The sequence below is a fragment of the Melopsittacus undulatus genome, chromosome Z (genome assembly GCF_012275295.1).
Source record: "Melopsittacus undulatus isolate bMelUnd1 chromosome Z, bMelUnd1.mat.Z, whole genome shotgun sequence".
Lineage (NCBI taxonomy): Eukaryota > Metazoa > Chordata > Aves > Psittaciformes > Psittaculidae > Melopsittacus > Melopsittacus undulatus.
The window spans coordinates 29,728,451-29,756,027 of NC_047557.1; the positions used below are offsets into that span (position 1 = coordinate 29,728,451).

General features: G+C 39.5%; 2 protein-coding genes across 5 annotated transcripts in view; one reads left to right on the plus strand and one right to left on the minus strand.

The window, feature by feature from the left end:
- Nucleotides 1-3,282, plus strand: part of RIC1 (RIC1 homolog, RAB6A GEF complex partner 1) — a 48,384-nt gene extending 45,102 nt beyond the window's left edge. For 3 of the 4 annotated variants that reach the window (XM_005154999.3, XM_031054137.2, XM_031054136.2), the window contains exons 24-26: nt 184-361; nt 504-692; nt 1,104-3,282. In XM_005154999.3, coding sequence (XP_005155056.1) covers nt 184-361; nt 504-692; nt 1,104-1,389 — 653 coding nt within the window. In that variant the 3' untranslated portion in view covers nt 1,390-3,282. Of the gene's footprint in view, nt 1-146; nt 362-503; nt 693-1,103 lie in introns of those variants that run through there. The other variant, XM_031054138.2, reaches the window with a different exon arrangement.
- A 2,544-nt stretch (nt 3,283-5,826) lies between these two features.
- Nucleotides 5,827-25,744, minus strand: ERMP1 (endoplasmic reticulum metallopeptidase 1). Its single transcript, XM_034072673.1, has 15 exons — nt 25,470-25,744; nt 24,254-24,555; nt 21,466-21,593; nt 21,008-21,113; nt 19,983-20,129; nt 18,386-18,478; nt 16,229-16,441; nt 15,155-15,375; nt 12,624-12,798; nt 11,885-12,075; nt 11,145-11,297; nt 10,521-10,723; nt 9,756-9,871; nt 9,139-9,302; nt 5,827-8,016 (listed from the first exon to the last, which is right to left on the minus strand). Exons 1-15 carry the CDS (start codon nt 25,742-25,744, stop codon nt 7,852-7,854), a joined length of 2,652 nt encoding a protein of 883 aa, XP_033928564.1. The 3' UTR covers nt 5,827-7,851.
- Between the last annotated feature and the right edge of the window lie 1,833 nt (nt 25,745-27,577).

Below are 27,577 nucleotides of genomic sequence, written 5' to 3' on the forward strand. Positions count from 1 at the left end.
ACCATATACTGTGAAAATGCTGAGTGTAATGGGCAGTATGCCTGAAGAAACGTCTTGGCACTGTGATAGACAGCAAAGTACTACTGTGTAATTTGTTGGTTTCTGTAGGAAGTAGCTAGAATTTTGTGTCTTACTAAAGTGAGTAGTTTCTTTTTCCCTTATGTTTCCGAGTGTCTTTGATAGGTGACGAATGCAGCATTGGCTCAGCAACGGACCTGACTGAAACAAGTTCTATGGTGGATGGTGATTGGACCATGGTAGATGAAAACTTCTCTGGTCTAAGTTTAACTCAGTCAGAGCTTGAACATCTCTCTCTGGAACTGGCTAGTAAAGGGCCACACAAGTCACAGGTCCAGCTACGGTAAGTAAACGTAATCTTTGACTTTGAAACTTAAAACTACTAGTATGCATTATTAGGAGAAAGAAGCACTGTCTACAGAATCAGACTGGGATTTTTGTATTCAGGGTAGAAAAAGTAATAAGTAGACTGTTTTCCCATCTAGGTACTTGCTACATATCTTCATGGAAGCAGGATGTCTGGATTGGTGTATTATCATAGGCCTTATCCTCAGAGAATCATCAGTAATCAACCAGGTTTTCAGTATAATTCAGTCATCTGATATTGATGGAGAAATCTGCCAGAATATCAAGACTGGCCTATATGCTGTTGACAAATGGGCTTCTACAGATTGGTAAGTATTATTTTCCACCTTCATTTTAATTCCAGTTGTAAATAACTTAGAATTGGGCTTTTTTAAAGTAACTAATGATTTCAGCCCTATCTGAAACAATTATTTAAATGCACTTTTGCAAAAAAAAAAATCAGGGTAGTCTCTTATTACGGTTGTGAACAAACTGGAATAAAAAAAAGAAAGGAAAAAAAATAAAACAAGTCCAGACCAACCAACTGCCCCAGCTTCTGTTACTCAGTTACGGTAGCCTTTTTCCTACAGTTTTTTAAAAAGAAAGTTTCTGCACAGGTAGGACTGTAGAAGATACCAATTTTTACTAACATCTCCCAAGAAAAGCTGCTTTTCAGGCATATGAATGAAATACTATTTTTTTTAAATTACTCATGGTGTTCTGTACCATTATTTTCCTAGCCCTGGGTACAAGCCATTTCTAAATATCATCAAACCACAGATCCAGAAACTGAGTGAAATAGTAGAAGAGCAAGTTCAGCCAGAAGCTTTTCAGCCAGTGAATCCTTCTAAGGTTACTGAACAAGTGAACCCCAGAGCTGAGGAAAGCAGGATTTTGTCTAGCCACGGCACTAATCCTCAGAGTGATGCTGGCAACATCAGTGCAAGCAGGCATGAAGAGGACAAGTCTAAGACAGAGGTTGAGGATTCATTCCAGGAAGCCAGTTATGACTGTATTGTGTCTTAAATGGAAGATGAACAACTTCCCAAGCATCAGGGGTGAAAGGAAGCAAAATCAGCTCTTAGATATGCTTCCATGTTTTAGATTTGAAGTTTCTTCTTTTTTTTTCCTGTATTTCAAACCTTTGAAATCTTCAGTTGGGGATAATGCAGCAGCAGTTTCATCTGATAATGTCAAAAGGAGTCAAGATTTTTTATTTTTTTTAAATGCAATCTTCACACTGAAACTTTAAGTTTTGATACTTAATAGAGCTGAAAGACAGCAAATACACATGGAGACAGGTTCAGCTAATATTCTTCAGTACCTTTACATCACCAACACGTGTTCTGGAGAAACTGCTTATCTCTTGCTTGAGTTTAAAAGGTAAAGAGGGGATTAAATTTAAAAACTCTTATCCTTTGCAACTTGCCTGCCTAAGAAATGTCTGATCAATGCAGTTCAGATTGGTTTGATACTGATATTTTGTATTAAAGGACTGTAAAATATATTGTATGTTTTTGTGAATACTCTTGTACAAATACTCAAGATTGTACTATATTTGAAGGTACCTGTATGTACTGTGCATGTTTCTAGATGACTAGTATAAAGTTAAAGCAGTTGCACTTCTTTCTGGATGAGGCATACTTTACTGACCTAACATTGACACAAGGTGGCTCTCGTGTTTTTGCTCTCACTTACAGATCTTGTGGTTGGATTTAAGGGATTGGTGAAGGTTATTTATTTAATTGTAAATTCTTTTTTAAAAAAATGAGGTTTTTAATGTAAATAATCATCATATACTCTTGCTGTGGAACTTAGTTTAACAGCTCATACTTAAACATTTTTCAAACATTTTATAGTATGCATACTTGTAACTAAGATGTATTTAACTTTCATACAATGTGGAAAGCTGGCTGCAGAAGTCTGTTGCTTTGAGGTACTTATTTTTTCTAGCTGCTGTCCCTATGTAATAACTACCTGTAACAGTATTAATTTAGATATTAGCTTGTTTGTACTGTGCAATCTGAACAGAAATGCAACATTACTCATTTTATACAAAATAAACTAGTTTATTTTTTATAACATCACCTGATTATTGACATGGACCAAACTAGTCATCATAGAATAGTTACAGCATCTATTGCTTTTCTAGTGTAGTTACTAAATGCACATCCATTTAAACTTTGAAAATTAAGAATATTCACAATTAAGTTTAAAATAAATTGTGGTTTTATTTCTTTTGTAGATAAGATCAAGTGCTTTAAAATGTACAAATATTAAAATGTTGCTTTAGAACGGCTTAACTAAGCCAGTACAACCAGTACAAGTGCAATAACTGTGAGTATTACTTGGAATGCTGGAGATTTTGAGCACAACTTGATTTTCCATTTAAGAGTTGAACTAATATTGACATTATAGGGAAGAGATCTGGTTCAAGAATCCCAGCATTAAGCTTAGTCTGCATTGTAGCTACTGGTTACAGATAATGTCTATCATACATACATACCTGTTTTGAACAAACATCAAAAATCCATTATTGTTTTAAGGGGATACTTAATACTTTTTTATGATAAAAAAACCTGCTAAAACTATGTTAAAAGAAATAAAAACTGTGCTTCAAGCTAATATTTTTCTGTGGCTCTGTGGTAATCATGTAAGCCAAGCCCACCTTGACCAGCTTTCTGCTGTTCAGGTTTTGGACCTGTATAAGTAAAACCATACATTAACTGATACACTAACATTAATATTAGTATCTTACTTCTGTGCTACTGTTGTTTAGCAGTTATCTTTTTTTTGCGAAGTTTTGGAAGTTTGTACTTCTTCAGTAGTAATTCTCTATGCAATCTTAATGTGCTAATTTTGTATTTCAATTTCACTGCTGTTATACCTGTAATTAAAAAACAAATGTATTCAACTTTACTTGAAGTTGCTCCTGTGGCAAAGACTTATTTCTAACTTCAAGCCATTGATAGCAAATTACCAGAATTCAAGCATGTTGTCTCAGAGAAACAAAGCTCTGAAAGAAACTACCTCATTAAGCTTATTTTAGTTTGCCACACTCTACCTCTATGGCCTGTTTAACAGCATCAAGGTAGCAAGCTTCTAAGTTAAAAATTCGCTTGTTAGTGCATCTTTGCACTTGCATCCACCTTTTTTTTAAAGAGGCAGGGGTGTAGTACTAGGGTCGAGGCTACAGGGGTGGCCTCAGTGCATACAGCATGTGTCAGACATGGCCAGTTCCAACAGAGCAGAGATGGACCTGCTGAGCCCATCAGCCAACTGGGTGTTGCTCTGCAATACACTTACCAAGGGTATAAAAAAAATGCTGTGCAGCAGCTACGAGCAATTGGTGAGGAACAGGAGGAAGTGCTCCAGGCACTGGAGAAAATCCTCCGCTGGAGATCACCTGCTCCCTGTGGATCTGTACAAGTAAACACACATGTTAACTGACACACTATCATTTTTAGTATTGGTACCTTGCTACTGTTGCTTAGACCATGTGAGCAGGCTCTCCCCTGCATTCCAGGGTGAAGCATCTTGGAGCAGATAGCCACACTGCAGCCTGTTGGCAGACACCACACCAGGGCAGCTGAAGGAAGCTGCAGCCCAGGGAGAGCCCATGCAGGAGCAGGTCTTTGGGCAGCAGCTGCGGCCTGTGGTGGACCAACACTGGAACAGTCCGCTCCTGAAGAACTACCCCATCCAAAGGAGGATCCATGCTGGAGCAGTTCACAAGAGGCTCCCATGTCCCCTGGGAGAGACCCCATGCTGGAGCTTTGGCACAGCGTGAGAAGGGAGAAGCAGAGAAATTGGCATGGACTGACCATGACCTGACCCCCAACTGACCATCCCTGATCTCTGCACCATTGTGGAAGAGGAGGCAGAAAAGTAAAACTGAGGTTGGGCTGGGTTTTTAGTTTGTTTGTTGCTATCCTCCTTTATTTTTAATTGGCAATAAAATTAGATTTTCCCCAAGGCCAGTGCACTTACAGTAACAGGTGACTAATCTCCCTGACTGAATCCATAAGCTTTTTCACCTTATGTTCTCTTGGCATGCTGAGCAGAGCTTGAGAGTGCAGTTTGGTAGCACCTGGCAGCCAGTAAAGGTTAACCTACCATGATAGGTTTCATCTACAAATAAGCATCTACTGAAAGACTTCCATGAAGACTGAGAATCCATGTTCTATCCATGCTCTATCTTCAAAACAGAGGTCACATTTGGGCAACTTCACGTTGTCTACTTACCCCATTTTGTGACAGTGCTACTGATCTTGCATGGCTCTAACTATTCCTTGCTAAGATTGCATATCAAGTTCTGAAATAGGTCATTCTGCAGCCTCCTTCTGGATTATTATTAAGAACTAGATTAAGTAAATCTAGCCCTCAAGGGAAAAAAACACAACAAAAACTAACAATGGATTGAACAGCATTACTTTGCAGGCAAACCCTTCAGCAGCTCTGTTCCCTATGCTAAGCTAGCTCTGTATGGACTTGTTAGATCTTGTCTATTCCATTAGTGTTTTTCCAACAGGCTTGCAACCTAACCTAGGCCGAACAGACCGGTCTTGCTAACACAGAACAGTTCCACTGAGCTCAACAGTGTGTAACCTTGACTGTAATAGCTGAAATTCTCCAAACACTTTCTTCAAATGCTTCTGCTTGACAGGCAATCTGAAGGTATGGTGACACACTAATGCTGTATTTGATTGTGTAACCACAACGTGTTCAGGTCTTCTTTGCAAACACATGCTTACATTGATAAAATGCTTATTTCTGAAGCCCTTTTACCTACAGATACGTAATAGACTGCTCTGTATGTTAATACAGAACATAACAGATTCTCAAACCCATCAAACATCAGGGAAGAACTCGCATTAGGGAAGAGTAGAGGAATTTAGAAAAGGCTGTGCATGTGGACAGTTGGATGAATGTAAGGGAATTCCAATCAACTAGCTGCTTACTGGTCCCAGTAACAATAAAGATGTTCTTTACTCCCATACCCTTCTATCCTTATATCTACCAGCTGCCTGTTGTTTTTATGCTTCACAGAGTGCGACACATACGAATCACAGCACGAGAAGACTAATCGCGTACTGAATAGGGAGGCAGATGGACACTGAAACAGAAAAATCTTCCATCCTGTTTTCCTGCCTTTGATAAACAATAAATTTGCTCCAAGTACCAGTTCTGCAAAGAATACTTAGCTTTGCTACCAGCAACTGTTCCATACTACACCTAGTTTCGAGAACTACCTTCCTCTCCAGGCAATCAGCCAGGATGCTCAGTTAAGGTCCTCTGACCTTTCTTGGATAATTTTTACATTCTTCAGTCATGCATATTTCCATACAGCGCTCTTAGCTGTCTAACGCGAGCATCATTTAACAATATTTCTACCCAAAGCTTAAATCAAACATTAGTGGAATGAATAAAATTGCATCAAATATAGTCCCACTGAAAATCAACTATCATTCAATAAGTTTCATTTTTATTTACAGAGACAGAAATGTTGAATAAACTCATCATTAAATTATTTAATAAGGGTTAAATCCTGAGTTAACAAAAGTTATTGCTTCACTGAAGTTTCAGAAATTGCTAACAGGCTGTCGTGGCATTTTATATTTTTGGCTTGCAGTATGATTCCTTCACACAGCACATTTCCCATTAAATCAGTTTCAAAACACCAAACTCACAACTGAGGAAGGCAGTAATTACCAGTGCAACTTTAGTTAACTAGCTGTGCATCAGCTAGAGTACAGTACAAAACATTTGTTGAGATTCAAGACCCAAGAGTAATGAACTAAAACTCTTGGTTTTCAGCAACAAAGTGTAATACAGGGATTGTAGTTACAAACTGGATACAATCGAGTGACGATTAACACTCATGTTAATGTGGGAAGACCCACTGGTTTTCAGATACAGAGACCAGTTCATTATGACTACAGTAATCAAACCTCTTACCCTAGTCCATGAGGCAGTTGACAGTCTTTGTGAATGTACCTTGCAACAAAGAAACTGGTTCTTGTCACCATCATACACAACTACAGAACAGTTTGAAAGAAAACACCTGATCAGGGAACTGCTGTCCACCAAACCTCACACAAACTAGTGTCACAATTTTCTTTCACATGCCCTGCAAGCTTCCCAAAATTATCATGCTTTTACTCAAAATGATGATGCATGCACAAAATCTGTTTTGCATGCGATTTGGAAATACTCATGAGATTAACAAAATACTGATCTGAGTAATTTTTAGCGCAGTATTGATGTCTCATGTAGTTTGGAAAAAAGCATGAAGAGGTTTCTTCAGGTACACAGAGTTCTTTGAATTCCAGGAACTAACATTAACTAAGACCTGGGAGTAAAAATAATAAAAAAAAAAAACAAAAACAAAGCAGAGACTCTATATCAGTCATTTATAAAACCCACCTGTGGAAATAATGCAAGAGCAAACCAAAGATACTAAACATCTTTTTAAAGATGACTCTTCTAGGTATTTTTCCTTATGGAAAGCAAGCCTTATTTTAAGAAACAGTTACATGTATTAGCAAAGTGCAGTACTGTCTGTTACTTTACCAAATAAAAGTCTCTTCAGAGGAGATGATTCCAAAAATTAGCCAATTGTAATAAGTTAGAAGGTAACTTGAAATTTAGAGTAAATTAACTATAAGACATCCACGTAGAGGCACAGGGACTTAGCACTCTTACATAAAGAGAGCAAGTCCCATGCTTTTATGCTGATACTGAAAGTCCCAACAGGAACAAAACTTTAAGATGATAGTTAAGTCAAACTTACTCAAGTTCTAACACTGAAGAGACAGGCAAAAGGATAGGGACTATGTTTTTTAACAGAAAGGTTAAAAATTATCTTACTTGAAAAGATAATCTAGATAAATAACTACTACATTTCATCATAACACCGATTCTCCTGCATTGTGTATTTGCCAGGGACTGGAAATGCAATCTGCACGAGCATCATAGCTTTCAGTGACTTCATCCAGTGACAAAAGTAATGTTTAGGACTTTGCCACCTCTGCTGCCACCCTATGTGGACAAACATCTTTTAGCTGAAGATCTTGATTTAATGGGACGGATAGGACTGGCAGGTAACAGTCCCCACATGTGCGTGAAGTATGGCATATTTTACATAATATCAAAATAATTCCATGAGGCTCTTTCATTACAATTGCCACCCTCATATTGTGCTAACATTACCTCCTCAATTGCAGTTTTCATTGTAAGAAAACAACTAGACAAACTGCCATTTCAGTGGAAGAACCAAGGTGAGCTGTATTCACATTGACACAAAGTGTCACTATATCCCCAAGACAGCAGTAGTCTTTAAATAGTCAAATTGCCAAAGAAACACCATTTGCCGCCAAAGCACTTGAAATTCTTGTGAAAGTCTCTGCCATCTTCTTAGAAAGTGTTTGCTGCAACAGAATTCTGCATCAGAGAGATTACCCTATTAGCGCTGTGTTACTGTCAACATTAAAAGACAAACAGGTCGTAAGTGCAGGACCAACCAGAAGGAAATGTCCAGTTTGGAAACCTCTCCAGTAAGGCATGGAGTTGAGGGGACTTTTGATCTTCCCCAAAAAAGTAATGTGCTGCTATGGCAAGGGAGACTATTCCATCAGAATGTTTTTCTGGGGCCTGAAAGTAAGAAAAGAACAACATAGTCTGTATGATTATTTATGGCTTTTAAACACAGGATCAATACAGATGTACTTTTCTACAGGCTTTGTTTCTATGCAACAGACTTTATCATGCGGTTCTTTGTCCTTTATGTTAAAGCACTCATCTTCAAACATACCAGTCTGATTACAGAATGAGTTCAATTTGAATTGGACTTGCAATTAGATATTTAAGTAATATTGCCTCTGACATGTTATGTATCTCTCACATCTACCTTCAATATTTGTAGCTATCAGTTTTGCTGCCAAATCAAGACATGGACTCCAACACAGTCTATATTCCCATACTTCTATTGTGAATCCTTAGGATGAAAAGCCTTCTCTGCCCAGCTTTGCTGCTATCAATCTTGCATAGCTTGTCACACTGCAGATTCCTGTCTGCCTTTATCAAGTACCCTCAGGGTATTATTTGGTTAAGCATTTAGACTGCCTGTTCCACAAAAGACCAAGGACTTTCTGAATTTTCAAAGACTCCTGTCATATTTACTCAAGGAATAGGATCTGTTATACTAAGAACCACACAGCACTTTGAAGAGGTCTTCACTGGAGGGCTGGGGGAGATGGGAGGACTATCGTAAGTGTCACTGTAACAGCAATGCTGGAAGCCTTGCTTCCAACTGAAAATAATGTTAAACTTTACAAAACAAAGCTTTTAAAACTCTTCAGCTTCAAGACAGGTGAGTTTCCCACCAAACATTCCCTGTAATTTCCCAAAACCAAGCAAACAAAATACATGAAAAGGAAACTATTCACAATAAGAAAAATAATTCTGAAATAACAGTAAGAGATAAAGAACCTTGAGGTTGAGATCAGAAAAATCCAAACTTATGACCTAAGACCATGGAGACGTGAACATATTTTCCCTTTGGCTGTTTGGCAAGGTAGTGGACTAAGCATCAAAAAGGTACATGTGAGCTGATACGTAAAATTCAGGGACAAAGTAAATGAGGAAAGCTACAGAATTAGGATCTATCAAACACAGCTTAAGACAGTTATTATGACATTTTTCACCTAAGAATGAAGCAATGGTGACACCAGGGCAGAGCAGAGTCTCCTCGGTTCCCAACAGCAGCATACTCACCGTCAGCTCCACCCAAAAGTGCCATGGTGTCGCCTGCAGCCCATGGGAGTAAAACACAAAGTAGTCTCCTCCTAAGCTAGGAACTGGCACACCGTTCCCCAAAGACCAGGTTGAGAGAGTTGAGCCCTCGTGTGGCCGAACATAGAGAGACATGTGACTGGGACCTGCAGAGACAGGGGTAGGTATCTACATGTATCAACAGGTAGATGCAGAATAACCATCTATTTTCCTACATAGTAGCATGTTGCCTGTGTATTACTCCTAGTGTCTCCCAAAACATGATAAAATTGTCTTCTCTACAAAAGAAGCTTAAATTATTTATAAGCAGTGAGATAAATGAGATATTCACACAGGAGAGGGACAGAGCTATAAACAACTAAGAAAGGACTTGCTGTAGAAAGATCAAGGGCTTACTCAAAATAGACAAGGTTATCAGTGCCCCCTCTAACAACTGCAACACAACACCCAGAGTTTCTAGTGTGTTATGAAACTGCATTAATTCATGCTAATCTTACAAAGCTTGGGAATGGTACTAGAACCTGCAGTCTTGGATTCAAAACCAGATTTGTTACAGTCATGAAAAATAAAATCATAGACCAGAAACTTCAGTCTCTTACCAGATGCTTCAAAGGTTAACTTTATGGAGTTCTGGGGCATCAGCTCCCTGGACAGAACTTTGAAGTGAATTGGGCTTCTCAGAATAATTTCTGGAGCAGGAAGGTACCAGTTTTTCCTGTGTTTAAAAGAAAAGTGTTAAGTTTTTGTGTAATATAGCTGACTGTGTTGTTACTAAATGAGATATTCAAAAGCTACTGATCCTAGCAGAAGCCAGGTAAAATTAGCTGCTTGTGGCAGGCACATTAATAGGAAAGTAGTCATCAGTGTGTTTGTTCATTACTTCTGTATGCCTTAATTTACAGAACAAAAATAAAGAGTATTTGCCTCTTCGAACTGCTATGTTTTGTTCACAAGGTTCTTGGGCTATGAGAAATAGTCACAGCACCTAGCTTTCCTGTGGAGATCAGCTATTCAAGACTTCCTTTGTGGGCAGCTGAGGTAAGGGGAGGAAGAAGTAAAGAGATATACACACGCCTACTCTGAACTGCCTTTTAGAAGCTCCCCTTTCACCTTTCTTTCCATTGGTGCTGACACTGATCTTCCACACATCAACTTCTACTGCTCGTGCAGCACACTAACAATCTTGCAAGAGATTCTGGCAGAAGACACTGCACCTAGACAGAAGTTTGTCTCCCGAAGTGGAATGATTATTTACTTTATACCAAGATTAGCCTTACTTTTTCTTCCCTTACATGAGTGAGACTGCATAAATGACCAATGTGCTTTGGCAGTAAGTGTTCAAGTGATGCAGTGTTCACACCAACCGGAACATGAAATGCACTGGCAGAATCCAAGGAAAGCCACAGAAAGGTGCCTGCTCCTCACATGGAGTTCTAATGGTGTCATTGATTTCAGGTACATGGGGAGTTATGTGAGACATGCCATTATAATCAAATCCATTAATCCATATACCGGAGTCACTCTTAACCACATTTCCATCTAGATCATGAAATCTTCTGCTCATGTGCTAGAAGAAAAAAAACAAAAAAACAAACCCAAAAACAAAACCAGAAAGATGATAGCACATGTGCAGTTCTCAAGAGTCAAAAGTGATTCTGAACTCTCTTCTGTGTCAATCCTCGAAGTCTACTGCATTTTCAGTATGCACAGAACATGTATCTGAGTATTTATGATTATGTTGAGAGAATTACTCAGATGAAAGAAACATACCATAAACAACTAACATTCAGAAGATGACTGTGCCTGTAGGTATTTGCTCACCTTGATAAAGTTTGCTTTTAAAATTATCATTGCTTATTCAAGTCTCCCACTTAAAACCCCCTTTTAAAGGCCCTGCTCTTCTGACACAAATAAACTAAACACAGAGATTGAACAATGGAAACATTCACAACCAGCAGAGGCAATATGGTATGTAAGGCTTTTCTTACCTGGAGAAAGACACGCTTAGGCCTTGGATTAGCTGCATCAGAACTGTAAGGAAAGAAGATTCCACTACAAACGAGAATCAGAGTGACTACAAACACAGCAGTTAAAGTTACTAGCGTCGTTTTTGTGCTTTTGACAAGGTAAATGAAGTTAATCTAGAGAATAAAAAGACAGCCCAGTTATAAAACTGCAAGACTTAAGAAAGAAGACACTATTTGTGCAACTCTAAAATCCAGTTACGGAACTGAAATAGCATTGACAAGATATTACTGCAAGTACTACCTGACACAAGAGACTTCTTTGTAACCTTAGTATTGACAACCAAAAGGAATAAACTGAGTACTTCCATGAGCTTTCAAAAGTTTCTGATTTTCACAACATCTGCCACCAAAACCATAGAACTTATGTGGCAAGCACAGCATAAAAGAAAAAAAAGCTGAGATTTTTTTTTAAGTGTAGTGAATGTATTGTTCAGCCACATAATAACTTCACATAAAATGAGTGCCTTAAATATGCATTAAATTGCATATTTTAAAACAATATTTACTACATCGTCATAGGGAAGATACATTTTTGTAACTCCTGCCTCATGACTTTTCTTTGACAAACACAAATCATGGAATCTTTGACATACTTTAAGTTTCCTGTAACATTTAAGATATTGTCAAATTATCATTAACTTTAAATGCTAACTCTAAATAAAATGTAAAAGTTTCAAACAGTATTTACAAGTTCTACTTACAAAATAGGATGACAGAATCGTAGTCATGACCACAATAAATCCTGCCAGCACTACATCTGGTAGAATTTCTGAACCACTTCGTCCCATGATAGGTGTAAACATTTCAAACACTGTCCAACTTAGATACATCATGTACACATAGGGAACAAACATTCCAAGCATGTACATTGTGACAAACTTCATTGTGGCACCTACACGATACAGGAAAAAGAAAAAAATAAGACAAATAACCCACCAAAGCTTAAAAGGACATAAACACACAGCTTTACTAATACCCATCCATACACTGCTGCAAGGCCCAGTACACAACACTGGTCATCCTCCCTGACACGGATATGGGAAAAGGATCTCATTTGGCATAGTCAGTGCCAATGTAACTCTTTCAGAAACACCACGAAACTATTATTATATAAAAAGAAACCAAACCAAATAAACAGGTGTTCTGTCCCAACCAGTATTTGAATATTACAATATTTTCTAACAATCTTTACTGTCCCTCAAAGTATGTGATCACTTATTAATAACCCCACACATAATTGTTCTGTTTAGACTGAGACAGAGGATGTTTTTCAGTGTATTTTTCAGAAAGAACTATCTTTAGTTCAAGAACGCTTCTTGTTCCAAAAATGTCACATGCTTACTTTTACTCTTCAAATTCAAATTCAGGATTTCTTTTCCTTAAATAGTGCCATAGGGACAGAGATTTTGTAATAGAAGCTCCTCCCCTCAAAATTCATACCTTTTTGGCTGAGTTCTTTATGGATCACCAGCTTTGTAAGTAAAGGAAATGCTACCCATAAGGTACAAATGAACGCAGAACAAAGGCCAATCTGAGTAATCACAGCCAATGCTATAGACCAAATCATCAGAGAGGCGTCAAAAAAAAGATCTCCCAGGTACTGCTCATTCATATTCTGTAACAAAAAAAAACCAAACACTTATTACTAAGCATATTCCATGTATAACCTCTCGTGAGAACACATACAAATATCCTTGTATCTTGTATATCATAGAATCACCGAACGCTTTTGGTTAGAAGCAACCTTAAAGATCATCCAGTTCCAACCCCCTGCTAATGGGCATGGACACCTTCCACTAGACCATGTTGCTCCAAGCCCTGTCCAATTTGGCCTTGAACACTGTCAGGGATGGGGCAACCTGTGACAGTGTCTTGCCACCCTCACCATGAAGACTTTCATCTCCACTCTCAGTTTAAAGCCATTCCCCCTTCCCCTGTCACAACATGCCCTTGTAAGTCCCTCTCCAGATTTCTTGTAGGCTCCTTTAGGTACTGGAAGCTGCTCTAAGGTCGCCTCAGAGCCTTCTCTTCTCCAGGCTGAACAGCTCCACACACAACCCCCCCAAAACAATGTAACTCTTTTCCTTGGATAAAGTAATTTGGACAAGCCTCATCTCAGCATTCTCTGACCACACAGAGTTATCCATGACAGCATGGGGTGTTTTTTTTTAATCTATTCTAGTGCACCTTGAAAAAGAGCATGGGCTAGGTAGGGACAGGAAGGAACATACAATTGAAAATACCAAAAGATGGAAAGCTGATGTCTCAGGTACACAAGAAATAGGGCCTTTTAATAAAAAACACTAGTATTTGTGAAGCATATAGAAAAGTTACGTAGCACTTATTTGTGAAAAAAGTATCCATATCTCATGAGATTCTAAACCTGATTTTCAACAGCAGCTGTTCATATGCTTCTTAGACAAGGACTGTTATTTAGTGCACAAATATGTATGTGGTGCCTTTATATGTCATGCCACAGCTACCACTTCAGAAATCTGCTTCTGAAATATTTGTTTCAAAGAAAAGATGTGCATGGATCACATCATACCACATACATTTTCAAAACAGAAGGAATTTTCGCTGTCAGAAATCTGGTTTGGTTTTGTGGTGTTGTTTCTGGGTTTTTTTCTTTTTGTTTTGTTCGTTTTTTAAGTTTCATTGGAAATGCTGCAGTGTTTGCAGTGTGAGATTCTTTATTATGAATTCTGGTAGCAGCAATGAGAACTGCTTGCATGGACAAGCTATGAGAAAGCACCTTGTTCAGTTTCAGGGTCAGGGGTGTGGGGAACATGAGTACAGCCAAACCTATTTCAAAACAAAAAGCTTATTAATTCACAAGTTCTTGAGCCTCTGACAGAAAACACCCAGGCATTGCTTGTGATAGCCAAGTAAGAGATTAGCTTTGAAAATTTTCTCTGCAACTCTTAAGCACAATGTAAGTTAAAGAGGCAGCACGTGTACAGTGTACTGCAAGCTACGGCATGCAGGAAATTTAGAGACTCATGATATCAAGCTGGATGATCTGCTGATGAGACAATTAGCAGGCAAGATCCAGAGCCTGTAGCAACTGAACAGTTAGCAAAAATATACCCTCCCATCAGCTCTTCCAAAAGACTAGAAAATAGTAACATTCCATCTATTTCATAAATGGCTGAGCTTTTCTTCAAAAGGACACCACATACATGCTTGTAAACCTACATACACAAGTTAACACTCCCCAAACAATTAAAAAACCCTACTTCCAGATAAAGACATGACTGATCCACCCAGAAGCAACAATACAATCAAATTTCAGTAAGTTCCTAAAACTTCTTCAAATACTTCCATTAAGCTGTATTTGACTGACAGCTTTCCTCAACTTCCTTGCCCAAAGCTTATACACGTGGTCAAGAAGACAAGTAATAGCTAGCAGAATGACTAAATATTACTGTGCCTAAAACCTAAACCTAACATGATCAAGTAGCTGACTTCTGCTCTGGAAGACTACAATCTGTCAGGTACTCTCTTGTGCTGGGGCCCCAGAGCTGGATGCAGTACTCCAAGTGGGGTCTTACAAGGCAGAATCACCTCCCTTGACCTGCTGGTCACAAACTAGAACACTGAAAGGTATCAAAAAAATAAGTTCTCCAGCTGTTCCTATGCTCTCTTACCACTGAAATGATGGCAGGAAGTGATGGTGCAGATAAGAAACAGTGCTTTATAATGGATTATACTAGGTTTTTGCCTTCTTTCCTGAAGCAGCTCCTAAACATCATTAACAAAGAGAAAGTCTTAAATCATGAAGCTCTTAACTCTGTGATTCAGTAGAACAATCCCTATGCTTAGGTGAAGCAGTTACTACAGCAACATTTTACATATCTCTGCCCGATACAGAAAACCTTTTGCATCTTTTTTAATCAACTCGAAGATTAAGTCTTTCACAGATTACACACTACATTACCTTTCAACATCAGCAACAAAGTCAAGCCTACCTTGTAGAAGAACTTCTTGGCTAGTGTATGCACAAGAATGAGATTAGCCGCAGCTGAAGTGCCATACAGAAACACAGAAACATAAAAGTAGGTGTACCAAGAAAGAGACCGTCCAATGACAGAGACAAACACTGCCACTATAATGACTGTCACCAGTGTGCAGATCCAACTTATCAATGTTAAGCCAAATGCAGTGAAGAATTTCTTCAGGTTATGTACAGCTATGAAGAAGAAAACGAGTTTCAACAGTTATGTATTCTACTGCAGACTATCATCAAGACTGTAGTTACTCCACAGTATAATTGTTTTAATGACAAAAATAAACCTGCATGAGGAGGCCACTCTGAAGATTTCTCAACAACAGTCTAAATCATTTAGCCTATTTCTTTGCAAGTCTTTTTGAAGTCTTCCTCACTGCAAAATTTATTCCCAGACTAGCAGTGTATTAAGTGGATTACCATGTTCCCAAATGTAAAAATTTCTCTGGGGAATCAGCTGATCCACTCTACCAGTTATAAAGTCTCAAAAAAAAAATTAAATCTGAGTTGCTTTTGTTGTAACTTTTTCTTACTCCAAAAATGTTTACTGGATTTTATGGGGAGATGCTGGTGGTTAAGATTTTTTTTCTTTAGCACATATGTTTCTACACATGACTGAAAAGGACTAGCTAGAAGATTTCAGTTGTTATACACCCTTTATTAAGCTTTGTTATCTTTTCCCCCAATAGTTGTTTTCTTATTTGCTCCTGAAGAAACATGATTTTGAAGCCATACCTGTGCTAACAGAATTCCTGTAGGTAATAAATTTTTTTTTTCATTTTCAGATCTTTCATAGGATTCTATTTTAATCTTCATGAAAGGGTAAGAGACATGAAGATTTGTACATGATAGGACATCATAGACTCGTAATTATTCACAACTGAGAAATGTAAACACAAAGCAACTCCTATGGCATGCTGCACACCTGAAATTTATTTCTGAAGTTCACCTGAACACTTCTTAATCAACTAATTGTTATTCATTAAAGAGTAATGTGATTGATTTTTATATTTTACCCGCCAAGAGCTACACTTACCTCTGGTTTTGGGCTGTATTACTTTCTTGCTTAGATAAAAAAAAGCAATAACTGCTGTAATATAGTTCATGATAGTGCCAACACGAGCCGGATAAGCCAGGACAAATAAACCAAGTACATCAAAGAACACAACATTTCCATGTCGATACTCAAAGGATTTAGCCAACTTTTCTGATGTTGCTAGGTATTTCAGGACAGCTAGAATATTGTCACCTATTAAAAAAGCATATACACAGCATAACTATATTGGGGTGACGAATCAGCACACACCCCGGAACTGTACCGACATATCCTCAAAGACATGAGTATACAACTGGTTATTGTGAAATAGATATTCAGTGGTAGCCATAGCATAGTATTTTCATGAGTTGACCTATACAGCTGTCACAGAAATAAATATATTTGGTAAGTTCCATGTATTTGAACACTGTTGCAATGAATGGTGTAGTGAAGCTTTCAGCCCTTAAGTTATATAATCATAGAATAGTTAGGGTTGGAAAGGACCATAAGATCATCTAGCTCCAAACCCCCTGCCATGGGCAGAGACACCTCACACTAAGCCATGTCACCCAAGGCTCTGTCCAGCCTGGCCTTGAACACTGCCAGGGATGGAGCATTCACAACCTCCCTGGGCAACCCATTCCAGTGCCTCACGACCGTCACAGTAAAGAACTTCTTCCTTATATCCAATCTAAACTTCCCCTCTTTAAATTTTAACCCATTACCCCTTGTCCTATCACTATAGTCCCTAATGAAGATTCCCTCTCCAGCATCCTTATAGGCCTCCTGCAGATACTGGAAGGCTGCTATGAGGTCTCCACGCAGCCTTCTCTTCTCCAGGCTGAACAGCCCCAACTTTTTCAGCCTGTCTTCATACAGGAAGTGCTCCAGTCCCCTGATCACCCTCGTGGCTCTTCTCTGGACTTGCTCCAAAAGCTCCATGTCCTTCTTATGTTGAGGACATCAGAACTGTACACAATACTCCAAGTGGGGTCTCACACAAACAGAGTAGAGGGGCAGGATCACCTCTTTCAACCTGCTGGTCATGCTCTTTTTGATGCATCCCAGGATATGGTTGGTTTTCTTGACATGTGATATTAAGCACTGGACTTCATGGGGAACCCACAGAGGAGCTCATAATTTCCTAATCTTCCTCCTCCCTGTCATTAGTAAGCCCTCCACGTTTCAATGACAGTTACCTGCCCTGATTTCCCTAGATGACTGTAAGATAGGAGACAAGGAAGTTTCCTCTGTAGCAAATGAGGTACCAAACAACATTTTTTTTCCTGCAATACAGCAAAACCACATGTATTTAAATGAGAACAGTAGTGTTCCTTAACTTTCTTTTTGCTTCTACTTGACCTGAAAAGTGCTTATTAGCTGAAAAGTTTTTTTTCTTCCCAGCTGTGATACATTAAGCAAGAGATATTATACGTAACCACCATGACCAGTTAAATCATCTTTCAAAGGAAATTTTAAAAAGTTACTTTCTGTCCTGCAACTTGCACTTCAAGAAAGTGTTTAAAACTCTTACTCATGCTGGAGATTTAAGCTGACATCTTTGGAAGCTCAAAGAGGGAAATGTTCGAAATACCAGAGGCACTTAAAATTACATTAGTTTTCCTGAGAAACTAGAGGTCTTGCTGTAATTTTCTTTACTGCAGTATGTCAAATAGCCTGCTATGAGCATGACCTATTAGAAAATAAGTTCTGTTTATCAACAGTCCATGTGCTACATTTGACTGAGATCCATTCTAAAAGAAAAATCCCTGCTGGAAGATCAAGTCTCTATGCCCCCAACTTAACCATAAATTTCCTATTATGAACATTAATCAATAAGGGTACTTAGTGAGAGAAAAGGAACACAGACCACTGAACAAGCAGGTATCAATAACTAGATATTAACCTTAATTAGATTCCACAGTTACTCTCAAAAAACATTACTGGGTGCTGAAAAAGCTTTTCTTCCTAAATTGAGCTAACATATATCCTTTGTATTTTATAAAGACACATATTCAGTTAATTCATTGTTCTTTAGAGCATGTCTAGCATGTGCTAGATGTGTAATTAAAACTATGAATTTCTTGCACTGGTAGTCTTACAGTAAAATGAAAGGGCAGCAAGTTTAGTAAATGACAAAATTCTTGAAATACCAACCTGCTCTCTGAATGGAATCTGTTAAAATTCTGTCTGATGTGTCATATTCTGTATGATAAATGTAGCCATTTTCAATAAAAGCCAAATCTATTCCTACAGAGACAGAAAAAGCATATTTGAAATTATGTAACCTAAAACCTCAAAACAAACATGTGAAAGCTTCAGATAAACTCTACACAAAATGTTGTGCTACTTTGCAGCCCACTCACTATCCTAACAAATAGTTGACAATATTAAACAAAAGAGTCTGCAGAAAGAAGATTAATTGGGATTATGTGTATTTAAAAAAGTACACTTCAAAGGCATTTTAAAGTATGTGTTTTCTAATGACTGTTTATTGATGTCATGCAAATTAAACTGATCTTTACTGAGAAACACAAACATTATGAATCATCTGAGCTTCAGGGAAGAGGAACAAGGTGATTCTAAACATTCTAAACATTTACTAGTAAAACATCAACAGGGATACAAGATGAAAAGTAATAAAAAGCAGCACTGTGGAGCTATAGAAACACCTTCTCAAATACCACGTGTGTTATTTTTATTTCCCATTTGTAAGCAGATTTTCAAACAGCCAGTCTGAAAATTCTTAAATTACCAAAATACTTTTTCTGCAAGATTAATTATATATTCAGTGTATTCCAAACACATATCCTCTCAGCTGCATATGCAAAAAGTTGCTGTCTGCAATCTGAATCCTCACAACTTTGCAGAGGTTTAATAAATCAGACGTCAATTCTATCAGTGGACAAAGAAGAATAAACTAGTTTTTTAACTCAATTACTTACTTTGTATTTGTTTAAAAAAACCCAGATGTCAGTAAGAATTCATTTACCATTTATGATGCAGATACGATTCTGAATGAAAAAAAACTCATTGTACAAAATCAGCTACTTTACTTTCAGGTTAAAAGCATACTTTGGAACAGTTCACACCAACAGTTCATGCATATTCTTTGGAACAGAATATGCCAACAAGTTTTGTTCTAGGAATCATTTCAGAGATACCACTGACAACTGACATCAACAACCTGTGCCAGACAGCAAGGATTTACAGAAGTTTACATTCCCTTTAATTGTGTTTGCACTATGTTCGCCACATTTTCTTCCACTGATAATTCTCTACAGAACTGATAACAAACTATAAACAGATTAGCAAAGCTAAAAAACTGCTGTCCTGTGCTTGATTATGACCAAACAGAAGTTACGAAAATGCACTCATTGCTAAGTTCGTATCTTTAAAAAAAGGTGGTTTTTGTTTACCCGTTATGTACAAACATTTAATTCCCACAAACAGGTTATTAGCTTCATTATCAAAATGTTTACAAACAGAGTATTTGACAGCATACTGTTAATTCCTGAATTTTCAGGAAACTTTCTGGAAAACAACAATCTCCAAAAAAGATTCTTAACAACCTGCACAACAAAATAAATCTAAAGGCTCTTTCCCTAGAAAATAAGCCGGAAAATTTGCTCCCAAACTGAAAGACAACTCAAATTTGTGGACCTTCACATGTGAACTGTAGAACAGCCTCCTTGTTATAAACTTAAAATGAATGATTGCACAATGCACATTGACGTGTCTTCTGGTAACATACCTGGAATGTTGCCAAAGTCCCTGTAGATACGAAAGTCTGTATCTGCTGGGATAATACCACTCTGAAATACTTCCTGTGCTACCACAGAGGCAAAGGGATGTTTGGCTGCAACTACATATGCTTGCACCAACCAAGGATTCTCAGGTCCTTACAAAAGATGAGCAGAAAGTTCACAACAGATACTTTTCAATCTTCAGTTAAGATATGTATCTTTATGGTAAGAGGTATGTAATGCAAAAGAACTCACTAATTTCAAAATGCTGTTTCCCCACAGGTGATATACTAAGTGAATTTGTGTTGGCTAAATTACTCAAATTTGAAAGAAATAGTTATACTGGAGGGGAAAAACCCCAAACAACCCAACACTGATGACTTGTCTGTGCAGTGGCAGAGTAGATCGGCCATTTCTCAAAAAAGACCCAGTATGACGAAGTCACAATCTTTAGCAGAGTTTCCAGTTTATCATTTATGCATCACACCTCAAACTGTTTAGAGAAAAGACTCTGCACTAAAGCATTCCTGCAAGTAAACAGTTAAGCAGCCCCAGCAGTAGAAGAGTCACCAGTCCAACTAGGGTGGAGCAGAACTTAAATGTAGCCTGCAAGACACAAGAAGTACTGCTGTATCCTGGGCAGCAGATGGAGCTCTAATGCCAACACCTCCCCGCAAAGACTTTAAAGAACTGGTGTGAAAATTAAATAAAGCATATGAAAGCATGTGTACGCGAGATATATAAGATATCCAAATCTCTTTGTCTCCTTATTACCTAGATGTGAAAGGGAAATACAATTTCTGTAATTCAGTTCTACATAGGCTTTCCGCCTATTAGGCAACTTCTGTGGCAGTGCTTTAGCCTACACACATCTAAAGATGGAGAGCAACTTATTTGCTACACAGGGTTGGGAAAAAGGCACAGAGGTTCTCCCATCTTTTGCTTACGAGTCACTTTTAATACTCCTTCTACTCTGTATCGTTTATTATCAAATTATCCCAGTGTAGAAAGTGAACACAATGCAAGCTCATACCTGTTTGAAAAACAAGTTCTCTTCCTCCTACACCTGCTGCCTCCAGGTTAATAAAAGCTCTAATTGACTTGGCCCACTCATGTTGTGTAATGAAGCCATGACTAGCCTTGGTGGGGAAACAAAATTAAAAAATATAGGTCAAATATCTTTCAGGCCAGCTGAAGTGCTGTTTTCTATCATGTACTATCATAACTTAAGACTGGAGAAGGCAGACAGGTCACTTACAACACAGATGCAGAAAATCCAAGTCTTCTAGTTAGGCTAATGTGGTTAATATTATTAATCTCAATACATTTTTCCCTTTGAAATCAAATGCATTTTCCTCAGAATGTTAAGACTGGCATTTAACTAATATTTCAACAGATTAAATACAAGCCATACCTGCAGTTACTCTTTCCTTTGTGAGAGTCTTAATACACAGCTTTCATATACATTTTATAATTCCAGCATATTCTCACCTGCAAAATATTTTCTTCTGCACCATTGAATAAGAATATGACAGCATGTTGTAGGGGCTCTGATGATTTTGAAAGCGTATTAAGTATTTCAAGCATCACTGCGCAGCTAACTGCATCATCACTGGCACCTTAAAATAATCAACAGAATAATATGGCTTACAACAAACACACAGAATTGCAACAAAGAGTATAAAAAAGCTTTATGCTTTCAAAGTGACTTAATCTGAAGTACAGTTATGTCAAGCTTTAGTATATTTTCTGATACTGCTTGTAACCTATGTTTATCCTAGTTAAAAGTAACAGCAGAGAGCAAAACGATGTTTAGAAGTTGAGCAGATCTTGTATTAACTCTTCAAGAAAAGCAGACTAATCAGGTCACTAAGTAAGCAAAGTGATCACTGGCTATTTTTCTAAGAACAATACGAATAAACAAGGGCAGAGTTTTCACTTCCAGCATACTCAAGTTTAAAAAAAATAAACATTCCCACACAAGGCATCCCACTATAGCATCCAAGTGGACAAAACCTCAGAGCAATGTAAGGCCAAGATTGTGAAATAAAGCGAACACCTTTGCTTTGAATTCACTCCTTTAAAACATTTATAATGCAAGTATACATCATAATACAGTATTTTCACTATCAGACACTTTCCACCATCCTTCTTTCTTTGCAGAAAACACCTTTTGCTCTGGGCTCAGTTCTAAGTTCCTCATGCAAGACTATTCTAGACTTCCTCTCACTTCCTCACACTTCCCATATCCCATATTTTTTTTAAATCTTAATTAAGCATCCACATTTTACCCAGGGTCTCCCTATTTCCCTTGTTTTGCTGCAAGCAGTACCATTTCCCTATACCACTCTAATCCACAAAATCTGTGAGCAGAGAAATTTAACTTCATTCCTTTAGGCTCAGGTGCACATATGATGCCAACACGCACTGAGATGTCAATGACAGTGTGGGCAGGCTGCAGCATGCTACTAGGGCAGACTTATTAGTTGCTAACTCTTTGATTTACTCCTAAAAAAATAAGCTTTTTCAAAGCCTTTAACTTGGCAAAATTCAGACATATCTGCCCCTTTCATGAAAAGGTCATATTTCTGATACAAACACAAATCTTAGCCTTAGCTTACTGTATGGAGGTACTTTAGAATAAATATATAAACCCAAAATCTTTACTATTTTACATGCATAAGCATCAGGTTATGTTTTACTATCTGATTTTCAAATACATTGATCACTGAGTCCTGCTGATTCTGGTTAAATAACTCTTTTTTTTAGTGAAAAAAAAACTGTAGGCAAATAGCTTATAGAAAAACAGGAGAACAGAAAACAAAACATTCTTGCTTATGTTATGTGCACTAAGAAAATGAAAGACCAGTTTCTCACTGTTGTGGTGAAGGGTGAGGCTGCTTTGTGATTAGGGGCAAGCATACAGGCTGATATCTAGCTCCTCCGTGGGTTTCTGTATAATCCTACAAAAACACTAATATGCTTTGGCACCTCTGTGCAAGGTTGGTGAAGTATTTTACTGTCTGAGTAACTGTAAAGAAAGTAATTGATGTAGACATAATCGTGTGTTACAACCCACAGAAACAGATACACAATTTACATAGGGCATCAATTTAATGACAGTTTCAATAATCACTGTATTATGCTCGTGCAATATTCTTTCTAATTCTCAGCAGCCACATTTAGACTACAAATACAGTAATTAGCATCTCTGCTGTTCATAAATCCTAGAGTGTATGTAATAACAATGCAGTTCTTAAGCTTACTTTGGAAACTCATCTCGCCTAAATGTGACTGAGGAGAAAGAGAAGTTCTGCATACCATTGGTGACAGAAAAAAAGGCACAAAGAGTTTATTTCTTTAGCTAATAACTGTTTTCTCAGTAACAAAGACTACTTGCATGTGCTAAAGAACAAACAGTTTACCTGTTAAAATAATACATCATGTGAGATGTAAATGAAGAAACTTACAGTACAAGCAGTGCTGTTGGTGACTGAACTAAACAATAACAGGCACACACCTGTGGCTGAGTGTTATAACAGGTGTTTTTGTGTGGTGCTCAGGTCCCCACCTTCCCGGTACTCTTAAAACCATGTATCAGTCTTGTTTCAATCATTATATAACATAACTAGATTTATAAAATGCAGAGGGACAAGTATAAGAGAGTTTGCAACAGGGAAAGTACTGGCAAGATGTAGACACTACCAAGGCAAGAGAACATTAATCTTTGATCACTACAGTCTTTTGAGACAGAAGCTTTGAATGAAAAAATAAAAATAAAATAAAAAATAAAAAAGGCTTAACTTAAGGTTATCACACTAAAAATTTGAGATAAAGAGATAAAGTACGACAGCAGCAAAAGGAGGGGTAAATACAATCTGATTAGTGAGGGTGGGAACAGTCTGTGGCACAAAGCATCCCATGAAAGGAAACCCAGAATTAAATCAGTACAGAACTATGGAAATATGAAAGACCTGAACAACAGGTGAAAGCAGTACATGAACTACATGCATAAGCAGGGAATTACAAGAAAGGTAGAAGTCTAAATACAGTTAGACTGCAAATCTGTAATTTGCTGCCTCCCATAAAGTGACAGTGAAATCCTCATGTTAACAGACCCAAGCTCTCACCCTAAATGCTGAATCTCACTGATATCAAGCACACTGACACATGCAGTATTCTAGCATGTAATTTATAAGGCTGCTTGACAGAAAGAGACAGCAAGCCAAGCTCTGTGGCTCATGTAATATAGAAATGCAGAATGAACATGTGGACCTACCTGGGGTATTTGGTACAGAATCAAAGTGACAATTGGATAACACTGCATGCTCAGCTCCGTTTCGGGGTTCCAGCTTCACTACGACATTGGTTATGTTTGCATAGTAACTAGTAAAGCCTCCCAAAAAGTCAATGCTGAAGGAGCCTGTGGGCCTCTGTACATTTACAGATATCTTGTGAGCACCTGTACTTTCTCTTTCTATTGTCCTAATTTGTTCTAAGAGGTAGTTAACTGCAACGACTTCATTTTCTGGACTTCCAGCTGGTCTGGGCCCAATTGCTGTTATGTTGTCAAGATATCCCCTGTAAGAGACAAATTACACATTCAGCATCAACATATTCAACATTTAGTATGTGACTTAACTACAACGTAGCATTTTTGGACACAGTTCTATTTCAAAACTCACAGTATATGGAAGAGACTAAAGACAACAACTAGTAATGGCAGTCAGGATGCTGAAGCTCATTATGGCAATGGCCATATAGTCCTGATCCTTAGTGAGAGCTCCTCACCCTGCCTATTATGATATTAAACAAAAAAAAACAGTTTTCTGGTTTGCACATATCAACCTCAAAAGAAATAAAAGGGTGAATGGAGAAGCTAAAGATTTTATCTTTAGCAAGGTTCTGCATATGCATACCTGCTCTTCCCTGGGTGTCTGAATAAGCACACTCTTAACAAGACTTACACCAGCTAAAAACCTGCAAAGAAGCTTTCACAGACACCAAGTACTTTATAACAGTACCAGAATGAAACTATGTAGGATGCATGGCTTGACGGGCCTAAAATAGCACCCTTAAGAGATAGCCAATACGACAGCTGGCACCCCTGCAGTATTTTTACCTACTTTACACAAGCGCCCAACCTCTTGTCAGAGCAGGGAAAGACATAAGCACTAAGCAAGGGACACGACCGGCAACTGATGGCAAAGGCCCGCACCGGCTCGGCCGGCGCGCCGGACGCCCACAGCGCACACCCGCTGCCCCCACACCACGGTACGGTCGCTGCAGACTGGTCCGTACGCTCGCCCGCAGCCGGCGTCCGGCGTCCGGCAGCCGCAGCGAGCTTCCCGCCGGCCCACAGCAAACGGCAATCGCCGTCGCCGCCTGTCGCCTTCGGGGTAACCCGGGCGGACTCTGCCCCGCGGTCGGCGTGGCACGGGAAAGCCGCCCGGCTCTCCGCCACCCGCCAGGCGCACCCGCCCCGCCCGCCGTACCTGGCGCGGGGGGCACTGAAGTCTCGGGGCCCGGCGGCGGGCGGGTGGCTCAGCAGCCGCCGGTGCGAGACGTGCACCAGAGCCCGCAGCGCCAGCAGGTACAGCAGCACCAGCGATGCCCCCCGCGCCTCGGACAGCGCCAGCCGCCGCGGCCCTCCACGCTTCTTCCCGACCATGTCGCGGTCGCAGTCCTCCCGCGGTGGCGAGTGGCGGCGGTCGCGGTGGCCGCCGGTCGCGCGGAGCCGCCACACGTTCGCCGCCACGCCGCGCTCCATCAGCCCCGGATGCAGGCGCGAGCTCCACCGCGCAGACAGAAGGTACGGACGCCGACGAGGATCAAAACCAGCCCCGGCTCCTCCTCGGCTGGGCACGGTGGGAAGGGAGCAGGGATAGGGGGCGGGGCGCTGTCACCGTCTCCTCCCGCCGGCGGTTGGGGTGTAATGGACTCCGTGCGCGGGCCCCGGTTGTCGGTTTTCGCCTTTCGGGCCCGGGGAGCCCTCGGCGGCGGTTGTCGGTGGACGGTGCCCTCCCGGTAGCGGTGGAGCCCTCTGTCCTGCGCCCGGCACCCGGGGGAGCAGCGGCCTGACCTTTGCGCCTGACCCAGGGTAGCCCCAGTTTACGGGCAACACAGAAAGATGTAGGGGCCTTCGTGTTTCACGGCAGTTTGTTAAAGCTTTATTAACACTACAGCACAAGGGAAAGAGGGCACAAGTAACTATGGTGTCAGTGGGGGAGCAGTAGGGAGCACCACAACCACACCAGGGTGAAGGGTGGCTGAGCCTCACTGACATAAGATCAAGGCACCAGCGGTGTGCAAGAGTTGCTCTTAGTTCCACACACTGCTTTTCGGCACTTGGTAGCTGTAGCACTGCTCTGGCTGGAGCCGAGGTACCGCAGGGTGAAGTGCAGGAACGCCTGCCTGACGTGCCGGTGAGCAGCAGCCTCCAGTGAAGTCTTGACAAGGAGAGAACCCGTGAGAGTGGGGTCCTGACACAGACCGCCGCTCCTGCGCCGCTCCACTTGCTGCTCCCTGCTGGAGCGTGCTTATTCCCGCTTCTGTGTTGCCTTCGAGTGATGGGACAGAGCTATTTGAGGGTCATATTTTCCTATCTTTACCACGCTGCTTTGCAATGTACCTGGCTACTCCTGAATACTCCTAAAAAATACTTGTTTCTTGTGCTCTGTAGCATAATCTCGAAACAAAATATGTGATGACATGATGCAGAGACATGACTGTTTCAGTATATCCAGTTTTACAAACACGGAATGTTGTCTTTTCTTACCTGTCTCTTGACACATGAATGCTTCCTAAGAGGAGTGCAATGCTCCTTGGCATGAAGAAGCCTGAAGGAGTGGTGTGTGAAGATGTGATGATTATGCTGTCTGCACGGCTCAGGTGTTTTAGTAAATTTCCATATTCTGGCTTAATGAGGTTTCTCATTTGTTATACTGCACTCCCAGTGCAGACACGATGACTGCTTAAAGTTTACAATTTACAACTCCAGATTATGCTGCTACACTTATTACAACTGCAAACCAGTTTAATCCTCAATGATCTTTTCCCTTTCATTCTTTGAGCAACATTTGAACACTAAAACCCCTCAGTTAAGGAAAAAACTGACTACTACTGATTGTTTGTGTCAGTAACACTCTACCAGTCAAAACCATTTTCAATATTCTGTCAATTAAAAATTCAAAAGTCATTTTCTGCTCCAGATCAGAAAGATTTCTGATGTTTAGAGTACTGACAGCACTTTTATCATAGGTTCTGTGCACTGCATTTGGGAGGGTGCTGCACGATGTGGATTAAGCTGGAAGTATAGTATATACACGTTTTGACATGACTGGAACATCAGAGTTAAATACATCAACAAATACAGTGCCCTTTATTGCTCTCTTAGTCTGGAATGACAGAATTAAAGTAATTGGATCTAATTTCCAAACAAATGATTCAGCATAGTTCAGTTTGACTTTATGTGAAGAAGTCTGATTCTGAACCGTACCTTGCAATCCACAGTGCTTCATTTTGTCATCTAACCATGGAGGGAAATACCTTCTTCCCTGAGCATGACTTATACTTGTAAACTACGTTTTATGCAAAAAAAAGT